The sequence below is a fragment of the Triticum dicoccoides genome, chromosome 6A, assembly GCF_002162155.2.
Source record: "Triticum dicoccoides isolate Atlit2015 ecotype Zavitan chromosome 6A, WEW_v2.0, whole genome shotgun sequence".
NCBI classification, from domain to species: domain Eukaryota; kingdom Viridiplantae; phylum Streptophyta; class Magnoliopsida; order Poales; family Poaceae; genus Triticum; species Triticum dicoccoides.
The window spans coordinates 106,744,456-106,761,786 of record NC_041390.1 but is presented as its reverse complement, the minus strand read 5'-3'; the positions used below and the strand labels follow the sequence as shown (position 1 = coordinate 106,761,786).

General features: G+C 44.3%; 1 protein-coding gene across 1 annotated transcript; it reads left to right on the top strand.

Annotated features, from left to right (window-relative positions):
• The first annotated feature begins 16,674 nt into the window (after positions 1 to 16,674).
• Positions 16,675 to 17,121, top strand: LOC119315724. The gene has a single exon (XM_037590233.1). The coding sequence runs from the start codon at positions 16,675 to 16,677 to the stop codon at positions 17,119 to 17,121; it is 447 nt and encodes a 148-aa protein (XP_037446130.1).
• Positions 17,122 to 17,331: the final 210 nt, after the last annotated feature.

Genomic DNA, 17,331 nt, shown 5'->3' with positions numbered 1-17,331 from the left:
CCCCGCCTGTCTCTCCGCGCCGCCGCCTGAGAGTCGCCGCCGCCCGTCGCCGTTCTGCTCAGCCACCGCATCGCCGCCGCCTCACCCGCCGCTTCCCCGCCGCCAGCGCGCAGCTCCGTGCACCGCCCATCGACCTCCAGCAAGGCCCGGAGCACCGCCGCCCGCCTTCTCGTCTCCCTCGCCGGCGCGCCGCCTTCGGCCTCGCCGGCGTCCTCCTCCCTCGCGCGGATCCGGGGAAGGTGGACGAGATCCACCAACCCCGGGAACCAAACGCCACGCCCTGCGCCTGGATCTCTTCATCCCGCATCTCCTCGTTCGCCCGTTGACTCTTCCCGCAGGGTAAAATTTCTCTAAGTCCCCAGATCTCAGTAATTTTATGCCTCTGTTCATCGCATCATAACTTGGCATCCGTGGCTCCGTTTTGGGCGTGTAGCATATCAAATTGTTCGTCTCGACGAGTACTTCATTTCATCTCATTGCACCATGTTCATTTGAGTTCATCTTGATGCCCTAAATGCTGTTGCAAGAGTGCTATGTGATGTTAGTTTCAGATTCTTATCAGTTATTGGACATTTGTCATTTTTTCTATGATTAATGTGTGCCTCCTATGAACTTGAGCCCTACATGTGTTTTGAAGTATGCCGTGCCATCTTTACAGGGGTGTATGCCATGTATTTTTGTGAGCTTTGTGGTGACTAGCACAAGCATGCAAAGTAGCTCTCGTAATGTTGCTGATTTCAGGGACTTGGAATTTCTTCTAAGTCTTTGTCTGCTGATATTTTTATGCCATGTATTCATGTTGCTACAGAGTGATCCATGCCTCTTTTAAGCATGTTCAGTACGGATGATTTTGAGATATTGTTAGGCTCTATCCATCCATGTCTTCGTTTGCAATTATGGAGTGCTCTAACATGACTCAATCGTGCTCTATTTTTGCTATAAAATATTCTTGGTAGATTGTTTACATGTTAAGCAATTTTGCTGAGGTTGTTGTAGTTGATCCTTGCATGCTATGAGGTTGTTCTTGCCATGTTTAGCTTCTATGCCATGTCTACTTGCTGGGTGTATGCTTAGTTTGTCATGCAATGCCTTGTGGTGAGTGAATCGAGCTCGCAAACATGCCTACGTGAATCGGTTTTGCCATGTTCCAGTTTTCTGCTAAGTCTGAATCTGTTAACGAAAGTTGCTATGTTTACATGGTTGCCATTGTATTTTCTGATCCCTTTTGGCTTATGGTCAGTAAGGGACTTTTGTTGTATGCTTTGAGTAGCTTCATGCCATGCCTTGCTTTGCCATGATATGTTCCTGTAGCATGTTGTTATCTTGCTCTAAACATTGCTTTCTGATGTTAAATTCCTGACATGTTATTTTCACTAAGTCTGTGAACCTGTTATCTTTTACACTTTTGCCATGCTTGTTTGAACCTGCTATCGTGTGATTTAGTCGTAGCTCAGTGTTCATCTTTTGTCAAGCATCTTGAAGGGATCACTGCCATGTGCTTTGTTGCTATGTTAGAGTGCATTAACTTGTTGTTCTTGCTGCATTTAGATGGACTCGTGCTATTAATCGCAGATCGGTGCCATATTTGTTTTGCTTGTCATTTGCAAACCGTGCATCCGATTCCGGTGATCTTTATATCGATTTCGACCGAAATCAACTCATCTTTCCATCGTCACTCTTGGTTTTCCTAGTTGATGTCTGGTTCAATCTTTCCCTTCCGAAGCACACATATGCATTGCATATCACATCCCGCATATCATGACATGTTTTGCACCATGTTGCTTGCGCATTGCACCGTGGTTGATTGTTATTTCCTTTGCTTGTGTTCTTGCCTTGGGTAGAGCCGGGAGACGAGTTCGTGTTCGAGGAACCCGCCGTGTACGTTTTCGAGGACCAAGCTTTCTTCTCGAAGAACTTTGCAAGCAAGATGACATGCCCTCGAAATCACTTCTATCTTTTCTTGCTAGATGCTCGCTCTTTTGCTATGCCTTTGTTGCGATACCTACCACATGCTTTATCATGCCTCCCATATTGCCATGTCAAGCCTCTAACCCACCTTGTCCTAGCAAACCGTTGTTTGGCTATGTTACCGCTTTGCTCAGCCCCTCTTATAGCGTTGGTAGTTGCAGGTGAAGTTGGAGTTTGTTCCATGTTGGAACATGGATTTGTTGGGATATCACAATATCTCTTATTTAATTAATGCATCTATATATTTGGTAAAGGGTGCAAGGCTCGGCCTTATGCCTGGTGTTTTGGTCCACTCTTGCCGCCCTAGTTTCCGTCATACCGGTGTTATGTTCCTTGATTTTGTGTTCCTTACGCGGTTGGGTTATAATGGGAACCCCTTGACAGTTCGCCTTGAATAAAACTCCTCCAGCAAGGCCCAACCTTGGTTTTACCATTTGCCACCTAGCCCTTTTTTCCCATGGGTCGGCCAACCCAAGGGTCATCTTCATTTTACCCCCCCCCCCCCGGGCCAGTGCTCCTCTGAGTGCTGGTCCAAACTAGAGTCCTTTGCAGCGCCCCCTCAAGGAAACTCGAGGTTTGGTTTTAGCTGTACGGAGCGCTCATCCGGTGTGCCCTAAGAACGAGATATGTGCAGCTCCTATCGGGATTTGTCGGCACATCTGGGTGGCTTTGCTGGTCTTGTTTTACCATTGTCGAGATGTCTTGTAACCGGGATTCCGAGTCTGATCGGGTCTTCCTGGGAGGAGGAATATCCTTCGTTGACCATGAGAGCTTGTGATGGGCTAAGTTGCGACACCCCTGCAGCGATTTGAACTTTCGAAAGTCGTGCCCGCGGTTATGGGAAGATGGGAATTTGTTAATGTCCGGTTGTAGAAAACCTGAAACTTATCTTAATTAAAATGCATCAACCGCGTTTGTAGCCATGATGGTCTCTTCTCAGCGGGGTCCGGGAAGTGAACACGGTGTTGGAGTTATGCTTGAACATAAGTAGATTCAGGATCACTTCTTGATCACTTCTAGTTCACGACCGTGCTTTGCCTTCTCTCCTCGCTCTCATTTGCGTATGTTAGCCACCATATATGCTAGTGCTTGCTGCAGCTCCACCTCATACCTGTTCCCCTACCTATAAGCTTAAATAGTATTGATCGCGAGGGTGTGAAATTGCTGAGTCCCCGTGACTCACAGATTACTTCCAAAACCAGTTTGCAGGTGACGATGATACCGTGTAGGTGCAGTAACCGAGCTCAAGGAGGATCTCGATGAAGTTCGTGTCCGTTGAGTTGTTTCGTTTCCAGTTGATCAGTAGTGGAGCCCAGTCGGGGCGATCGGGGATCTAGCATTAGGGGTGGTCTTCTTTTATTTTGGTTCCGTAGTCGGACCTTGATTGTATCTGGATGATGTAATGTCATATTCATGTATTGTGTGAAGTGGCGATTGTAAGCCAACTATGTACCTCTTTTCTTATTCAGTACATGGGATGTGTAAAGATTACCCCTCTTGCGACATTGCCTTCAATGCGGTTATGCCTCTAAGTTGTGCTCTGACACGTGGGAGATATAGCTGCATCAAGGGTGTTATAAGTTGGTAATCAGAGCCTTCCCCGACTTAGGAGCCCCCTACTTGATCGAATCGCTAGCGTTGTTGAGTCTAGAAAAATGTTTTGAGTCTTATAGGATTATATATATCGGAGAGTAGGATTTATTTTTACTCCTCAGTCCCTCCATCGCTCTGGTGAGGCATCCTGACGTAGAGTTTTGACTCTTCTCTTCTCAAATTTCACTAAAAAAAATTTAGGATCACGCGGGTATCTTGGAATCGTTCTGATGGTTTTGTGATGAGAACATTGTTCTTGGTGCCTCCTGACATTTAGGGGTTGTGGCAGTGTCCCGAGGAGTTGAGCTCCGAGGTGTTATCATCACAATTTTATTATTGCAGTTCTGGAATACCTGAGTTTCGCCAACATTGAAAATCTCTTTTATGCAGTTGTTGGTGAGATAACCTCAATGCCACCCAGTATTGGGGCGGGAGTTCGGGAGTATTGCCATAACTCGTATAACGGTTGCTTTTCGAAGGTTGATGTAAATGATTTCCGAAAGTTTCTTGGTTATGTGTTGAAGGATGGATACAGCTGGATGTAGGATTTGATAGTTTTGGGTGGGATATTATGCTTCCCCTGTATCCCCAACACCTGATTGAATAACTGGAAAGTTTTGGGAGTTTATAAGTGGGAATTCAAGTAGTTCTTAGGATATCTTTCCGATAGATGCATGATATGAGATTGGGGTTCGACGTCTAGTGGTCCGCCTATCCACGGTTGGTTTTACAGTGGTCTCGTTGTGTCTTAAAGAGTCCTTGGCTATGCTGACTCGGGGACGCTTCATAAGTCATGTGCACTGCCTTGTACATGATGGTGCTTGATACGTCTCCAACGTGTCTATAATTTTTGATTGCTCCATGCTATATTATCTACTGTTTTGGACTATATTGGGCTTTATTTTCCAATTTTATATTATTTTTGGGACTAACCTATTAACCGGAGGCCCAACCCAGAATTACTGTTTTTTGCCTATTTCAGTGTTTTGAAGAAATGGAATATCAAACGTAGTCCAAACGGAATGAAACCATCAGGAACGTGATTTTCTCACCGAACGTGATCCAGGAGACTTGGACCCTACGCCAAGGCATCAGAGAGGCGGTCACGAGGGTGGGGGGCGCCCCCCCCCCCCTCCCCAGGGCGCACCCCACTGCCTCGTGGGCCCCTCGGAGCTCCACCGACGTACTCCTTCCTCCTATATATACCTACGTACCCCCAAACGATCAGAAGAGGAGCCAAAAACCTAATTCCACCGCCGCAAATTTCTGTATCCACGAGATCCCATCTTGGGGCCTGTTCCGGAGCTCCGCCGGAGAGGACCGTCATCACGGAGGGCTTCTACATCATCATAGCCCCTCCGATGAAGTGTGATTAGTTTACCTCAGACCTTCGGGTCCATAGTTAGTAGCTAGATGGCTTCTTCTCTCTTTTTGGATCTCAATACAAAGTTCTCCCCCTCTCTTGTGGAGATCTATTCGATGTAATCTTCTTTTTGCGGTGTGTTTGTTGAGACCGATGAATTGTGGGTTTATGATCAAGTCTATCTATGAATAATATTTGAATCTTCTCTGAATTCTTTTATGTATGATTGGTTATCTTTGCAAGTCTCTTCGAATTATCCGTTTGGTTTGGCCAACTAGATTGGTAGTTCTTGCCATGGGAGAAGTGCTTAGCTTTGGGTTCGATCTTGCGGTGTCCTTTCCCAGTGACAAAAGGGGCAGCAAGGCACGTATTGTATCGTTGCCATCGAGGATAACAAGATGGGGTTTATTTCATATTGCATGAATTTATCTCTCTACATCATGTCATCTTGCTTAAGGCGTTACTCTGTTTTTAACTTAATACTCTAGATGCATGCTGGATAGCGGTCGATGAGTGGAGTAATAGTAGTAGATGCAGAATCGTTTCGGTCTACTTGTCACGGATGTGATGCCTATATACATGATCATGCCTAGATATTCTCATAACTATGCTCAATTCTGTCAATTGCTCAATAGTAATTTGTTCACCCACCATAGAATACTTATGCTCTTGAGAGAAGCCACTAGTGGAACTATGGCCCCCGGGTCTATTCTCATCATATTAATCACCATCACTTTAATCTTGCTTTGCTTTTTACTTTGCCTTTACTTTTTACTTTGCATCTTTATACCAAAAATACCAAAAATATTATATCTATCAGATCTCACTCTCGTCAGTGACTGTGAAGGGATTGACAACCCCTAATCACGTTGGTTGCGAGTAGCTATCGTTTTGTGCAGGTATGAGGGACTTGAGCGTGGCCTCCTACTGGATTGATACCTTGGTTCTCAAAAACTGAGGGAAATACTTATGCTACTCTGTTGCATCATCCCTTCCTCTTCAGGGAAAACCAACGCAAGCTCAAGAGGTAGCAGTGTTGTACGATCGAGCCCGTGTGGGCCCCACCATGAAAACTTCGGACGAAATCTCTATCATATGTTTGTTCCGGCTTTTTTTTCTGTAAGCCAATCCCTTGCTTTGTTTTGAGTTGTGGTATTCGAGTTGCTTCAAAGTCAAATGTTGATTACATACCTTTCCTAAGTGGTGTTCTCATGCTCCGATGTGAATACCAATTCTTCATGATAATCGAGATTGCCATGTCAATCCTTTTCAACCGACGTGTTTCTCTTCAAGTAAATCCAATCATTTCAACATCTGCAAGATCAACTCAAGTCTTCTCAATGTTGTTTGTTTCACCCGTCCCAAGTTGCTTTTGTTTTACCCACCCTCCCACCCTCTCCTTCAAGTATTCAGATCTCTTAATCGAGTATCCTTTTATTGATGTGAAGTCTCACCATTCGTTTCCGTCAATGTTCTTACCCGGTGGTTCTCATGAAGATGTTCTACAAGTTCATCATTCTTCATTCTTTTCATCTCCGGTGGTTTCAAGTCAAGCTTTGTTGATCATATCCTTTCCTCGTTTCAAATGTCTTCTCTTGCCGGTGCACCTCTTAATCATCCATTTCTCGCTATTCAATTGTTCCGGAGTGCTGAAGATATCTCAGAAGGCTCGTCTTGTCATTTAAGATCCGTTTAACTTATTTCGAGGTTGTTATCTCATTCAAGCCATTTAATTCGACCGGTCCATTCTCTCTTTTAAATCGTTCTACGGTGTTTCTTTTGAGTGGGCCCTAACCCACAGGTCTTTTCCCAGGATCTTACCTATCTCTTCTATTTTTCCCAGAGCTATCCTCAAATTCTTTTCAAAGTTTGACGTTAGAATGAATTATCATCAGTCATATGTGTTTATCCAAGATCTTTCAAATTATTTTCATCGTTGGCTCAACCTCTTCGCTTTTGATTCTTCCGGAGTGTCTAAATAATTCATGGTGGTGTTTCTCGTCGTCATTCTCGGGTTTTGAAGACCAAAGAAGAGTTTTTCCTCCATATCCTTATCCGTTCTCTTGAAGATTCATGGTTCTACCTTGTTGCCACCCTCTCATAATTATTTTCGATTGTGAGAATTCTTTTCACCCATCCGGAGCAATCATGAGTCTTTTCAGTTTGATTCTCCGGAGCCTATCATATCAGAATTATTCATTCTCAGCTTTCAGCTCTTTTTCTATAAATCTTACCAGTGCATCGTTCAAATATCCTCTAGTCAGTTATTGATCTCCTCGTTCTCATGTATCTAAATCCTAGCAAGCATCTTCGTTCATTTGCTAATTCTTCCCGGTGTTTCCTTATCTTTTCTTCGTTCATTTTCAATTCTTACCGGTGGTCCGTTCAAGATTTCTCTTCCTTTGTTATCGTATCAATTCATTCGTTCTTTCAATCCTACCGGTGGATCATCGAAGGCATCTTCAAGTTTGCGCAATATCTATCTTAATCCTTTCTAGAAGAATAAGTAGTGTGCCAAATCCATTGTTTGTCATCAATTTAATTGGTGAAGGATAAGCATAATGTAATTCTTATTTCTTGTTTCATCGAGTGAATTCAATTCCTTATTCCGGAGGCTCATCATACCACATTCTCGTTTCGAGAGGCTTATCTTTTCTTTTCCAAGAGTTCCAAGCTCTCACAATTATATTACTACGGAGATTCATCTAAATCATTGCAAGGTTTCACTTTGTGTTTTCAACTTCTCTTTCCTTTCATTTGATCATCCTTTTGTTATGGAGTTCTTCATGGAGGTTCTACATGATGTTTCATCAAGGATTTAATTCCTTCTCCAAGTTTTCATCAAGAGTCTTTTCTAAGAAGCTCAAGCATTCTTCATCTTGCAATCCGGAGTGCAATTCTTTCTTCCATATCATTGGAGGTGGTATTATGTCATTCTTGATAATTTGAGTTCATGTTTCATGATTAACATGTTGTTAAGAATGATGTATTTTAAATCCATCAACCTCTTCGTTGGAGTTATGTTGTGTCATATTTCACCTAAAGCCTTCCCTAAGGATTGTTGCTATTTATGGTGCTCATAATTGATCCAAGTTCTTCATCTATCCTTCCGGTGAAATAAGTTTCTCGTCTCCTTGTTCTTATCAATCAAATCTTTTTCCGGGAGTGGCGGGTTGTCACCTCATAATTTTGAGATGTTCTCCATAAGCCCACTACAACCTTGTTCTTTTCATTGTTGTTAATCCAACAACTCCGTTCTAACATTTATTGTAAGCATACTCTCTCAAGATCTTGTTCCCCTCCGCCCATTCCATTCCGTTCTTTCATTTCTTCCGGAGGCTTTGTGATATTGCTATTTTCAGTCATCATCTCGAATTGTGAAGAACATGATCTTTTCATGCTTATCCTTTTAACCAGAGTGTGTGCCCGCTGCTCAAGTCCTTTTCATCCTATCAAGTCTTGCATCTCTTTCAACCGGAGTGCTACCCGAAATTGATTCTTTCTTATTCCTTTTTCTTAACGGAGTGCTTTCAACTTTTTTCACCTTCGTTGTTTTCCTTCTTTCAAGTTGTTCAACTTTTCAAGGTTCTTTGGTTTCACTCGTTTGTCAAAGAAGCAACTTAGTTTTACCTCTTCTCTTTCTCTTCCGTTTTTCCCTCCGGTGCCATTCTAGATCTCGGGACGAGATCCTCTCGTAGTGGTGGAGTGTTGTAATGCCCTGAGACCGTTGCGCCAGGTGTCTTCCAATTATTCGCTGTTGTTGCCTTGTCATGTGCTTGCGTGTCATGCATTTCATATCATGTCATCATGTGCATCGCATTTGCATACATGTTCGTCTCATGCATCCGAGCATTTTCCCCGTCGTCCATTTTGCATTCCGGCGCTCCTATGTCCTCCAGTGTCCCCTTTTACCTCTTTCCGTGTGCGGGTGTTAAACGTTCTCGGATTGGACCGAGACTTGCCAAGCGGCCTTGGTTTACTACCGGTAGACCACCTGTCAAGTTTCGTGCCATTTGGACTTCGTTTGATACTCCAACGGTTAACCGAGGAACCGTAAAGGCCTCGTGTGTGTTGCAGCCCAACACCCCTTCCAAAGTGGCCCAAAACCCACCTAAACCCCCTCCATCATCTCGGTCATTCGATCACAATCGCGTGGCCGAAAACTGCACCTCATTTGGACTGTCCTAGCTTCCTCTACCTATATATATGTGATCCCCTCCAAAATTCGCGGATGAACCCTAGCAGTCTTCCTCCTCGCGCCGCCGGACATGTCCATCCGTGCCGGACATGTCTGCCGGCCACGTCCCTCCGTCCAATGGCGTAGCGCCATGTCGCTCACCCCGCCCCCGCCGCTGCAGCCAACCAGCGCCCGCCACCTCAGCGTCGCGCCGCCCCACTTCGCCGCCGGGCCCGCGGGGCCCGAGGCCGGCCAGCCCGAGCCGCCCGTGCCCTGCATGTCTCTCCGCGCCGCCGCCTGAGAGTCGCCGCCGCCCGTCGCCGTTCTGCTCAGCCATCGCATCACCGCCGCCTCGCCCGCCGCTTCCCCGCCGCCGGCGCGCAGCTCCGTGTGCCGCCTTCCCGCGCCGCCCGTCAACCTCCAGCAAGGCCCGGAGCACCGCCGCCCTCCTTCCCGTCTCCCTCGCCGGCACGCCACCATCGCCGCCTTCGGCCTCGCCGGCGTCCGCCTCCCTCGCCGGATCCGGGGAAGGTGGACGAGATCCACCAACCCCAGGAACCAAACGCCACGCCCCGCGCCTGGATCTCTTCATCCCGCTTCTCCTCGTTCGCCCGTTGACTCTTCCCGCGGGGTAAAATTTCTCTAAGTCCCCAGATCTCAGTACTTTTATGCCTCTGTTCATCGCATCATAACTTGGCATCTGTGGCTCCGTTTTGGGCATGTAGCATATCAAATTGTTCGTCTCGACGAGTACTTCGTTTCGTATCATTGCACCATGTTCATTTGAGTTCATCTTGATGCCCTAAATGTTGTTCAAGAGTGCTATGTGATGTTAGTTTCAGATTCTTATCAGTTATTGGACATTTGTCATTTTTCCCATGATTAATGTGTGCTTCCTATGAACTTGAGCCCTACATGTGTTTTGAAGTATGCCATGCCATCTTTACAGGGGTGTATGCCATGTATTTTTGTGAGCTTTGTGGTGACTAGCACAAGCATGCAAAGTAGCTCTCGTAATGTTGCTGATTTCAGGGACTTGGAATTTCTTCTAAGTCTTTGTCTGCTGATATTTTTATGCCATGTATTCATGTTGCTACAGAGTGATCCATGCCTCTTTTAAGCATGTTCAGTACGGATAATTTTGAGATATTGTTAGGCTCTATCCATCCATGTCTTCGTTTGTAATTATGGAGTGCTCTAACATGACTCAATCGTGCTCTACTTTTGCTATAAAATGTTCCTGGGAGATTGTTTACATGTTAAGCAATTTTGCTGAGGTTGTTGTAGTTGATCCTTGCATGCTATGAGGTTGTTCTTGCCATGTTTAGCTTCTATGCCATGTCTACTTGCTAGGTGTATGCTTAGTTTGTCATGCAATGCCTTGTGGTGAGTGCATCGAGCTCGCAAACATGCCTACATGAATCTGTTTTGCCAAGTTCCAGTTTTCTGCTAAGTCTGAATCTGTTAACGGAAGTTGCTATGTTTACATGGTTGCCATTGTATTTTATGATCCCTTTTGGCTTATGGTCAGTAAGGGACTTTTGTTGTATGCTTTGATTAGCTTCATGCCATGCCATGATTTGCCATGATATGTTCCTGTAGCATGTTGTTATCTTGCTCTAAACATTGCTTCCTAATGTTAAATTCCTGACATGTTATTTTTATTAAGTCTGTGAACCTCTTATCTTTTGCACTTTTGCCATGCTTGTTTGAACCTGCTATCGTGTGATTTAGCCGTAGCTCAGTGTTCATCTTTTGTCAATCATCTTGAGTGGATCACTGCCATCTGCTTTGTTGCTATGTTAGAGTGTAGTAGCTTGTTGTTCTTGATGCATTTAGATGGCCTCGTGTTGTTAATCGCATATCGGTGCCATATTTGTTTTGCTTGTCATTTGCAAACCGTGCATCCGATTCCGGTGATCTTTATATCGATTTTGACCGAAATCAACTCATCTTTCCAGTGACACTCTTGGTTTTCCATGTTGAGGCCTGTTTCAATCTTTCCCTTCCGACGCACGCATATGCATTGCATATCACATCCCGCATATCATGCCATGTTTTGCACCATGTTGCTTGCGCATTGCACCATGGTTGATTGTTGTTTCCTTTGCTTGTGTTCTTGCCTTGGGTAGAACTGGGAGACGAGTTCTTTTTCGAGGAACCCGCCATGTACGCTTTCGAGGATCAAGCTTTCTTCTTCTCGGAGAACTTTGCACGCAAGATGACCATACCCTCGAAATCACTTCTATCTTTGCTTGCTAGATGATCGCTCTTTTGCTATGACTTTGCTGCGATACCTACCACATGCTTTATCATGCCTCCCATATTGCCATGTCAAGCCTCTAACCCACCTTGTCCTAGCAAACCGTTGTTTGGCTATGTTACCACTTTGCTCAGCCCCTCTTATAGCGTTGCTAGTTGCAAGTGAAGTTGGAGTTTGTTCCATGTTGGAACATGGATTTGTTGGGATATCCCAATATCTCTTATTAAATTAATGCATCTATATATTTGGTAAAGGGTGGAAGGCTCGGCCTTATGCCTGGTGTTTTGTTCCACTCTTGCCGCCCTAGTTTCCGTCATACCGGTGTTATGTTCCTTGATTTTGCGTTCCTTGCACGGTTGGGTTATAATGGGAACCCCTTGACAGTTTGCCTTGAATAAAACTCCTCCAGCAAGGCCCAACCTTGGTTTTACCATTTGCCACCTAGCCCTTTTTTCCCTTGGGGCGGCCAACCCAAGGGTCATCTTCATTTTACCCCCCCCCCCTGGGCCAGTGCTCCTCTGAGTGTTGGTCCAAACTAGAGTCCTTTGCAGCGCCCCCTCGTGGAAACTCGAGGTTTGGTTTTTGATGTACGGAGCGCTCATCCGGTGTGCCCTGAGAACGAGATATGTGCGGCTCCTATCGGGATTTGTCGGCACATCTGGGTGGCTTTGCTGGTATTGTTTTACCATTGTCGAGATGTCTTGTAACCGGGATTCCGAGCCTGATCGGGTCTTCCTGGGAGAAGGAATATCCTTCGTTGACCGTGAGAGCTTGTGATGGGCTAAGTTGGGACACCCTGCAGGTATTTGAACTTTCGAAAGTCGTGCCCACGGTTATGGGCAGATGGGAATTTGTTAATGTTCAGTTGTAGAAAACCTGAAACTTATCTTAATTAAAATGCATCAACCGCGTGTGTAGCCGTGATGGTCTCTTCTCGGCGGGGTCCGGGAAGTGAACACGGTGTTGGAGTTATGCTTGAACGTAAGTAGATTCAGGATCACTTCTTGATCACTTGTAGTTCACGACCATGCTTTGCCTTCTCTCCTCGCTCTCATTTGCGTATGTTAGCCACCATATATGCTAGTGCTTGCTGCAGCTCCACCTCATACCTTTTCCCCTACCTATAAGCTTAAATAGTCTTGATCGCGAGGGTGTGAAATTGCTGAGTCCCCGTGACTCACAGATTACTTCCAAAACCAGTTTGCAGGTGACGATGATACCGTGCAGGTGCAGCAACCGAGCTCAAGGAGGAGCTCGATGAAGTTCGTGTCCGTTGAGTTGTTTCGTTTCCAGTTGATCAGTAGTGGAGCCCAGTCGGGGCGATCGGTGATCTAGCATTAGGGGTGGTCTTCTTTTATTTTGGTTCCGTAGTCGGACCTTGATTGTGTCTGGATGATGTAATGTTATATTCATGTATTGTGTGAAGTGACGATTGTAAGCCAACTATGTACCTCTTTTCTTATTCAGTGCATGGGATGTGTAAAGATTACCCCTCTTGCGACATTGCCTTCAATGCGGTTATGCCTCTAAGTCGTGCTCCGACGCATGGGAGATATAGCCGCATCGAGGGTGTTATAAAAGTCCCACGAGTGGGGCGTGTGAGCGCCAGGATGGTTCAGGTGCATAAGGCTTCGAGCAGGAGCTCCCCGCGCCTACGTCTCGCTTGACGTGAAACTTAGGGCAACATTGCTTGAGGGATTACGAGACTGGGCCGGCAAACTCACGGGAGGCCACAACCTCATTTTTATTTTCTTCTTTTGTACTTTTTTGCTTTCTATTTTACCTTTCCTTCATATTTTCAAATATACTAAATATGTATATTACAAAAAACACTCTATTTAAAACACTAAAAAAATGCTTATCCAACGTTTTCAAAATACTCAGTGTGTATAAAAATGTTCCTAAAGTATACAAAAAATTTATAGCGGTGTGTATGAAAGAAATTGATCATGTATTGAAAAGATGTAAATAAAATATTTGAAAAAAAAATTATTACATATTTAAAAAATCTAAAATGTGTGTATAAAATGTTTTTGATGTATATAAAATAAACATAATAACATAAATTTTAAATTTCTTTGATCATTTATGAATAAAATATTAGTTATATATTTCACAAATGTTAACTGTGTATAAAAAATGTTGCTGATATATACCGAAAATGTATGATGTGTATGAAAAAGTATTTATCAAATATAAAAGTTTGAAAAAATGTGAATTATCTATTTTTAAAATGTTAAACCTGTACAAAATACGTTTTTGATGTATCAGAAAAGTGTAGAACGTGTATTTAAAAATTGGACACAAAAACCTAAATTGTCAAAAAAATGATTATCTATAAAAATGTTAATATATACTTTAAAAATCGTAAAAATTTATTAAAAAATATTCCTGATATATACCAAAAATGTACAATGTGTATGCACAAAGTAGTCATCAAACATCTATTTTATTAAATGTTAATGATGTATTTTAAAAATGTTAATCATGTATAAGAAATTCATGATGTACACGTAAAATGTACAAATATGTATGAAAAATGTAGGCATACGTTGAAAAGCAAATAAAAATGGAAGAAAGAAAAAGAACACCTCAGAAATGAAGAAAAATAGAAAATCCAAAGAAACCGTGAGAACTCATGAGGATATAAAGAAAAACAAGGGAAAACTAATAAAACTGATGAAAATTAAGAAAGATACAATAAAACCAGAAAATAGAAAAGGAAAGAGAAACCCAATAAAAACATAGAAATAAACAAAAGAAAAATAAATAAATAACCTAGTAAAAACCAGAATAAAACAAAGATAACAATGAAAAAACAAAAAGCGAAGATACAAAATAATCACTGAAGAAACAAAAAACGATAGAAAAAAAATGAGCGAAGGAACGCATGAAAAAGACTGACCCAGTACCGTAGCCCGGAGTGGAAAACTTCATGCGAGACACGTAGATAGTCTTGCATGAAGCGATATATAATTCTCGCGAAGTGGGGAATTGACATAATATCAATATTTGGGAAGATGCCTGGATCTCAAACTGTGCCACTAGAAAGATTGTGACCCCTAGGAGGGGGCAATTGTTATCAGAAGTGGGTGACCTGATTGACCCTGCCTCCAATAATTGGGATGAGGACCTGATTAGACAAACTATGTGGCCCATTGACGCACAACGGTTTCTTTCAATCCCACTGTCGCAACATGATATGACAGATTTCATTGCCTGGAGTTATACGAAAAATGGTATGTTTTCAGTACGGTCTGCTTACTCTGTGGAGTGGAATTACCAGCATGGGAGTAAAGTAAAATATTCTAATGGGATTGGGCGAATCACAGCTAATCCTATATGGTGTCAAATATGGAAGTTATCTTGTCCGGCAAAAGTAAAAAAAAATATGGTGTATATTACATGGCACTCTCCATGCCGGGTAACACTCGCTAACACACACATGAAGGTCTCGCCCTCGTGCCCTAATTTCTCTTAGGTTTAGAAGATACGAAACGCATGCTTTTCCTCCGTAGTAAAGCTAATGAGGTTTGGAAGAAACTAGGAATGGATAAGATTATTGATAAAGCTTGTAAGGTTGATCGTATTGGGGAGGTGATATTGGAATACCTAATACTTCTTCTAGACCAAGATTTGAGTATTATGGGGTACCAAAATTTACGAGAAATGATAGCTATATTTACCTTGATACCTATGGTGGAAAAGACAAAAATTAGTGCATAGGGAATTAACTCGGAATGCAAATCGGATATCAATGGTGATCATAGCCCTCACATCCATCTTTGTAAATGCATCATCTCCAAAGGCGTCCATGAAAAAGGGGGGCTGGTACTGTCCTTCTAGGGGTTTTGTGAAACTTAATGTTGACGCCTCCTTTCATCATGACATGCTGAAGGGTACGGTGGAGATAGTCTTGAGAGACGACAAAGGTAGGTTTATTGCAGGAGGAAATGAAAAGATTGACTATTGTGCGGATGTTCTAATGGCTGAAGTTTTAGCACTCAAATTTGGCCTAATACAGGCGCAAAGGGCGGGGTGTAATCGCATAATCATCAACTCAGAAAATTCTGGAGGTGATAGAGACCATGCAGGACGGAGGACAATCAGCGGGTGCGGCGGCGGCCATTTTCGAGGACTGCTTTCACTATGCATGTGATTTTGTCATGACTAGATTCGAACATTGTAATAAAGAGACAAATAAAGTAGCTCATAAACTTGCTAGATTAGCTAGATTTTCTTTGACTTCAGACTAGTTTGAGAAGCCTCTAAATGAAATTGTAATGATCCTCACAAGCGATATAATGGTTATTTCTAATGAATAAAGTTTCATTTTAAATAAGAAAATATATAATTCTCACGATGTTTGAGCCGGTCAGCACATCAATTGAGACTTAGCTAAATTTGAGTAGTCGTTCTCCTAAAGCAAAGGTAAAGATGGTTGTTGAATATATGTAGAATGATCCCTTGGTGACTAGGGCGAACTCTCCCCTCTAGGATTCATCGACGAATTTGTGGATTCGTCTCCCCTCTGCCTACTGCTCTGGCAGCCAGTGGCAGGGAGAGAAATCCCGGTGCCTCCGCTTCGGTTAGTAATTTAGGTTCAGTTCTCGCAAGTGCGGCCCTCAGGCGAATGGCGGCACTTCTTTTTCAAGTTTCTCTTCCGGGCTCCGATCCTTGTCGAGTTAGTCCTTGTGGATGGAGTCGATGGAGCTCAGCCGTGGATTCCTGCCGTTTCCTTGGGACGGTGAGGCTAGGATTTTTCATCGTGTGGCGAGATTTGTTGTTGGATACTTCAGATCTATTCAACAACGCGACGACTACAACTTTAGGGCGCTGGTTTTTAGGAGCACGTGCACGAAGACTTCTCAACCGTGGATTTTTATTATGTTTGAAATGATTTGTACTTTTGATGAACTTTGATAATAGATTTGAGTTTTTTTTAAGACATGTAAAACTCTTGCTTGCTTGCTACTCTCAGCAGCGTGGATTTCCCAAAACCGGATAAAGATTCTTTAGACTTTGAACAGAGATTGTAGTATGCTTTGAATACCCTGCACAAGATCAATCTCCAGATAGCCCCAACAAGAACAAAGATCTAGTCTAGGTTCAAAAAGAAAAAGCAAGAACAAAAACATCTTTCCGTACAGCAAACCACGGACGCGTGCATGCTTTGTGCCATATAAATTCCACGATCCTAACGACCTATATATTCGCACGTAACCGACGCAGTGGCATTCCAAATTCCACCGGCGAATACACAAACGTACGCACGACAGATCTCCCCCGCCCAACCGCATGAACGGCGCCATGACTTCCCGCGGCCGCATCGACCCCGAGGAGGAGGCGCGCCACCGGCAGGTGATGGGCAACCACGGCGTGCACGACGCCGACTGGGCGCTGTGCAAGGCGCTGGAGCAGTCCGACGTCCAGGCGGGGCAGAACAGGCTGCTGCTCACCAAGGAGCAGGTGCGTGGCGGCCCCATCCCCAAGCTCTTCCCGGAGCTTGAGGAGCTCCGCGGCGACGGCCTGAACGCCCAGAACGCGGTCCCGGTCAAGCTCCTCGACGCCGACGGCCGCGAGAGGGACGCCCACCTCCGCTACCTCAACTCCTGCAAGGCGTACCGGGTCGTGGGGCACCAGTGGAGGCGGCTCGTGGAGGAGAGCGGCTTGTGCAAGGGAGACCGCCTCGATCTGTACGCCTGCAGGCGCGGCGACGGCGACGGCGACCGCTGCCTCTTCGTGTTCAGGAGCTAGGGCAGTGGCGCCGGCGATGCCTCCCGGAGCAGCGGTGAAGACGGCCGGGTTCTGCGGCGGGTCATGTCGTCAATGGCGGCCATGCTGATAGAGTGATAGTTAGACACTTAGACAATAAAATCCATCCTTTGTCAAAGAAATTAGAGGGATAGGCGCTGCGCCTGATGATTACTGTGATGATTTGTTAATTTTGATGGTCTATGTATGACA

What these genes read in the sequence shown, in the direction of transcription:
- LOC119315724 (XM_037590233.1), top strand. Translation starts at nt 16,675, where the DNA reads ATGACTTCCCGCGGCCGCATCGACCCCGAGGAGGAGGCGCGCCACCGG.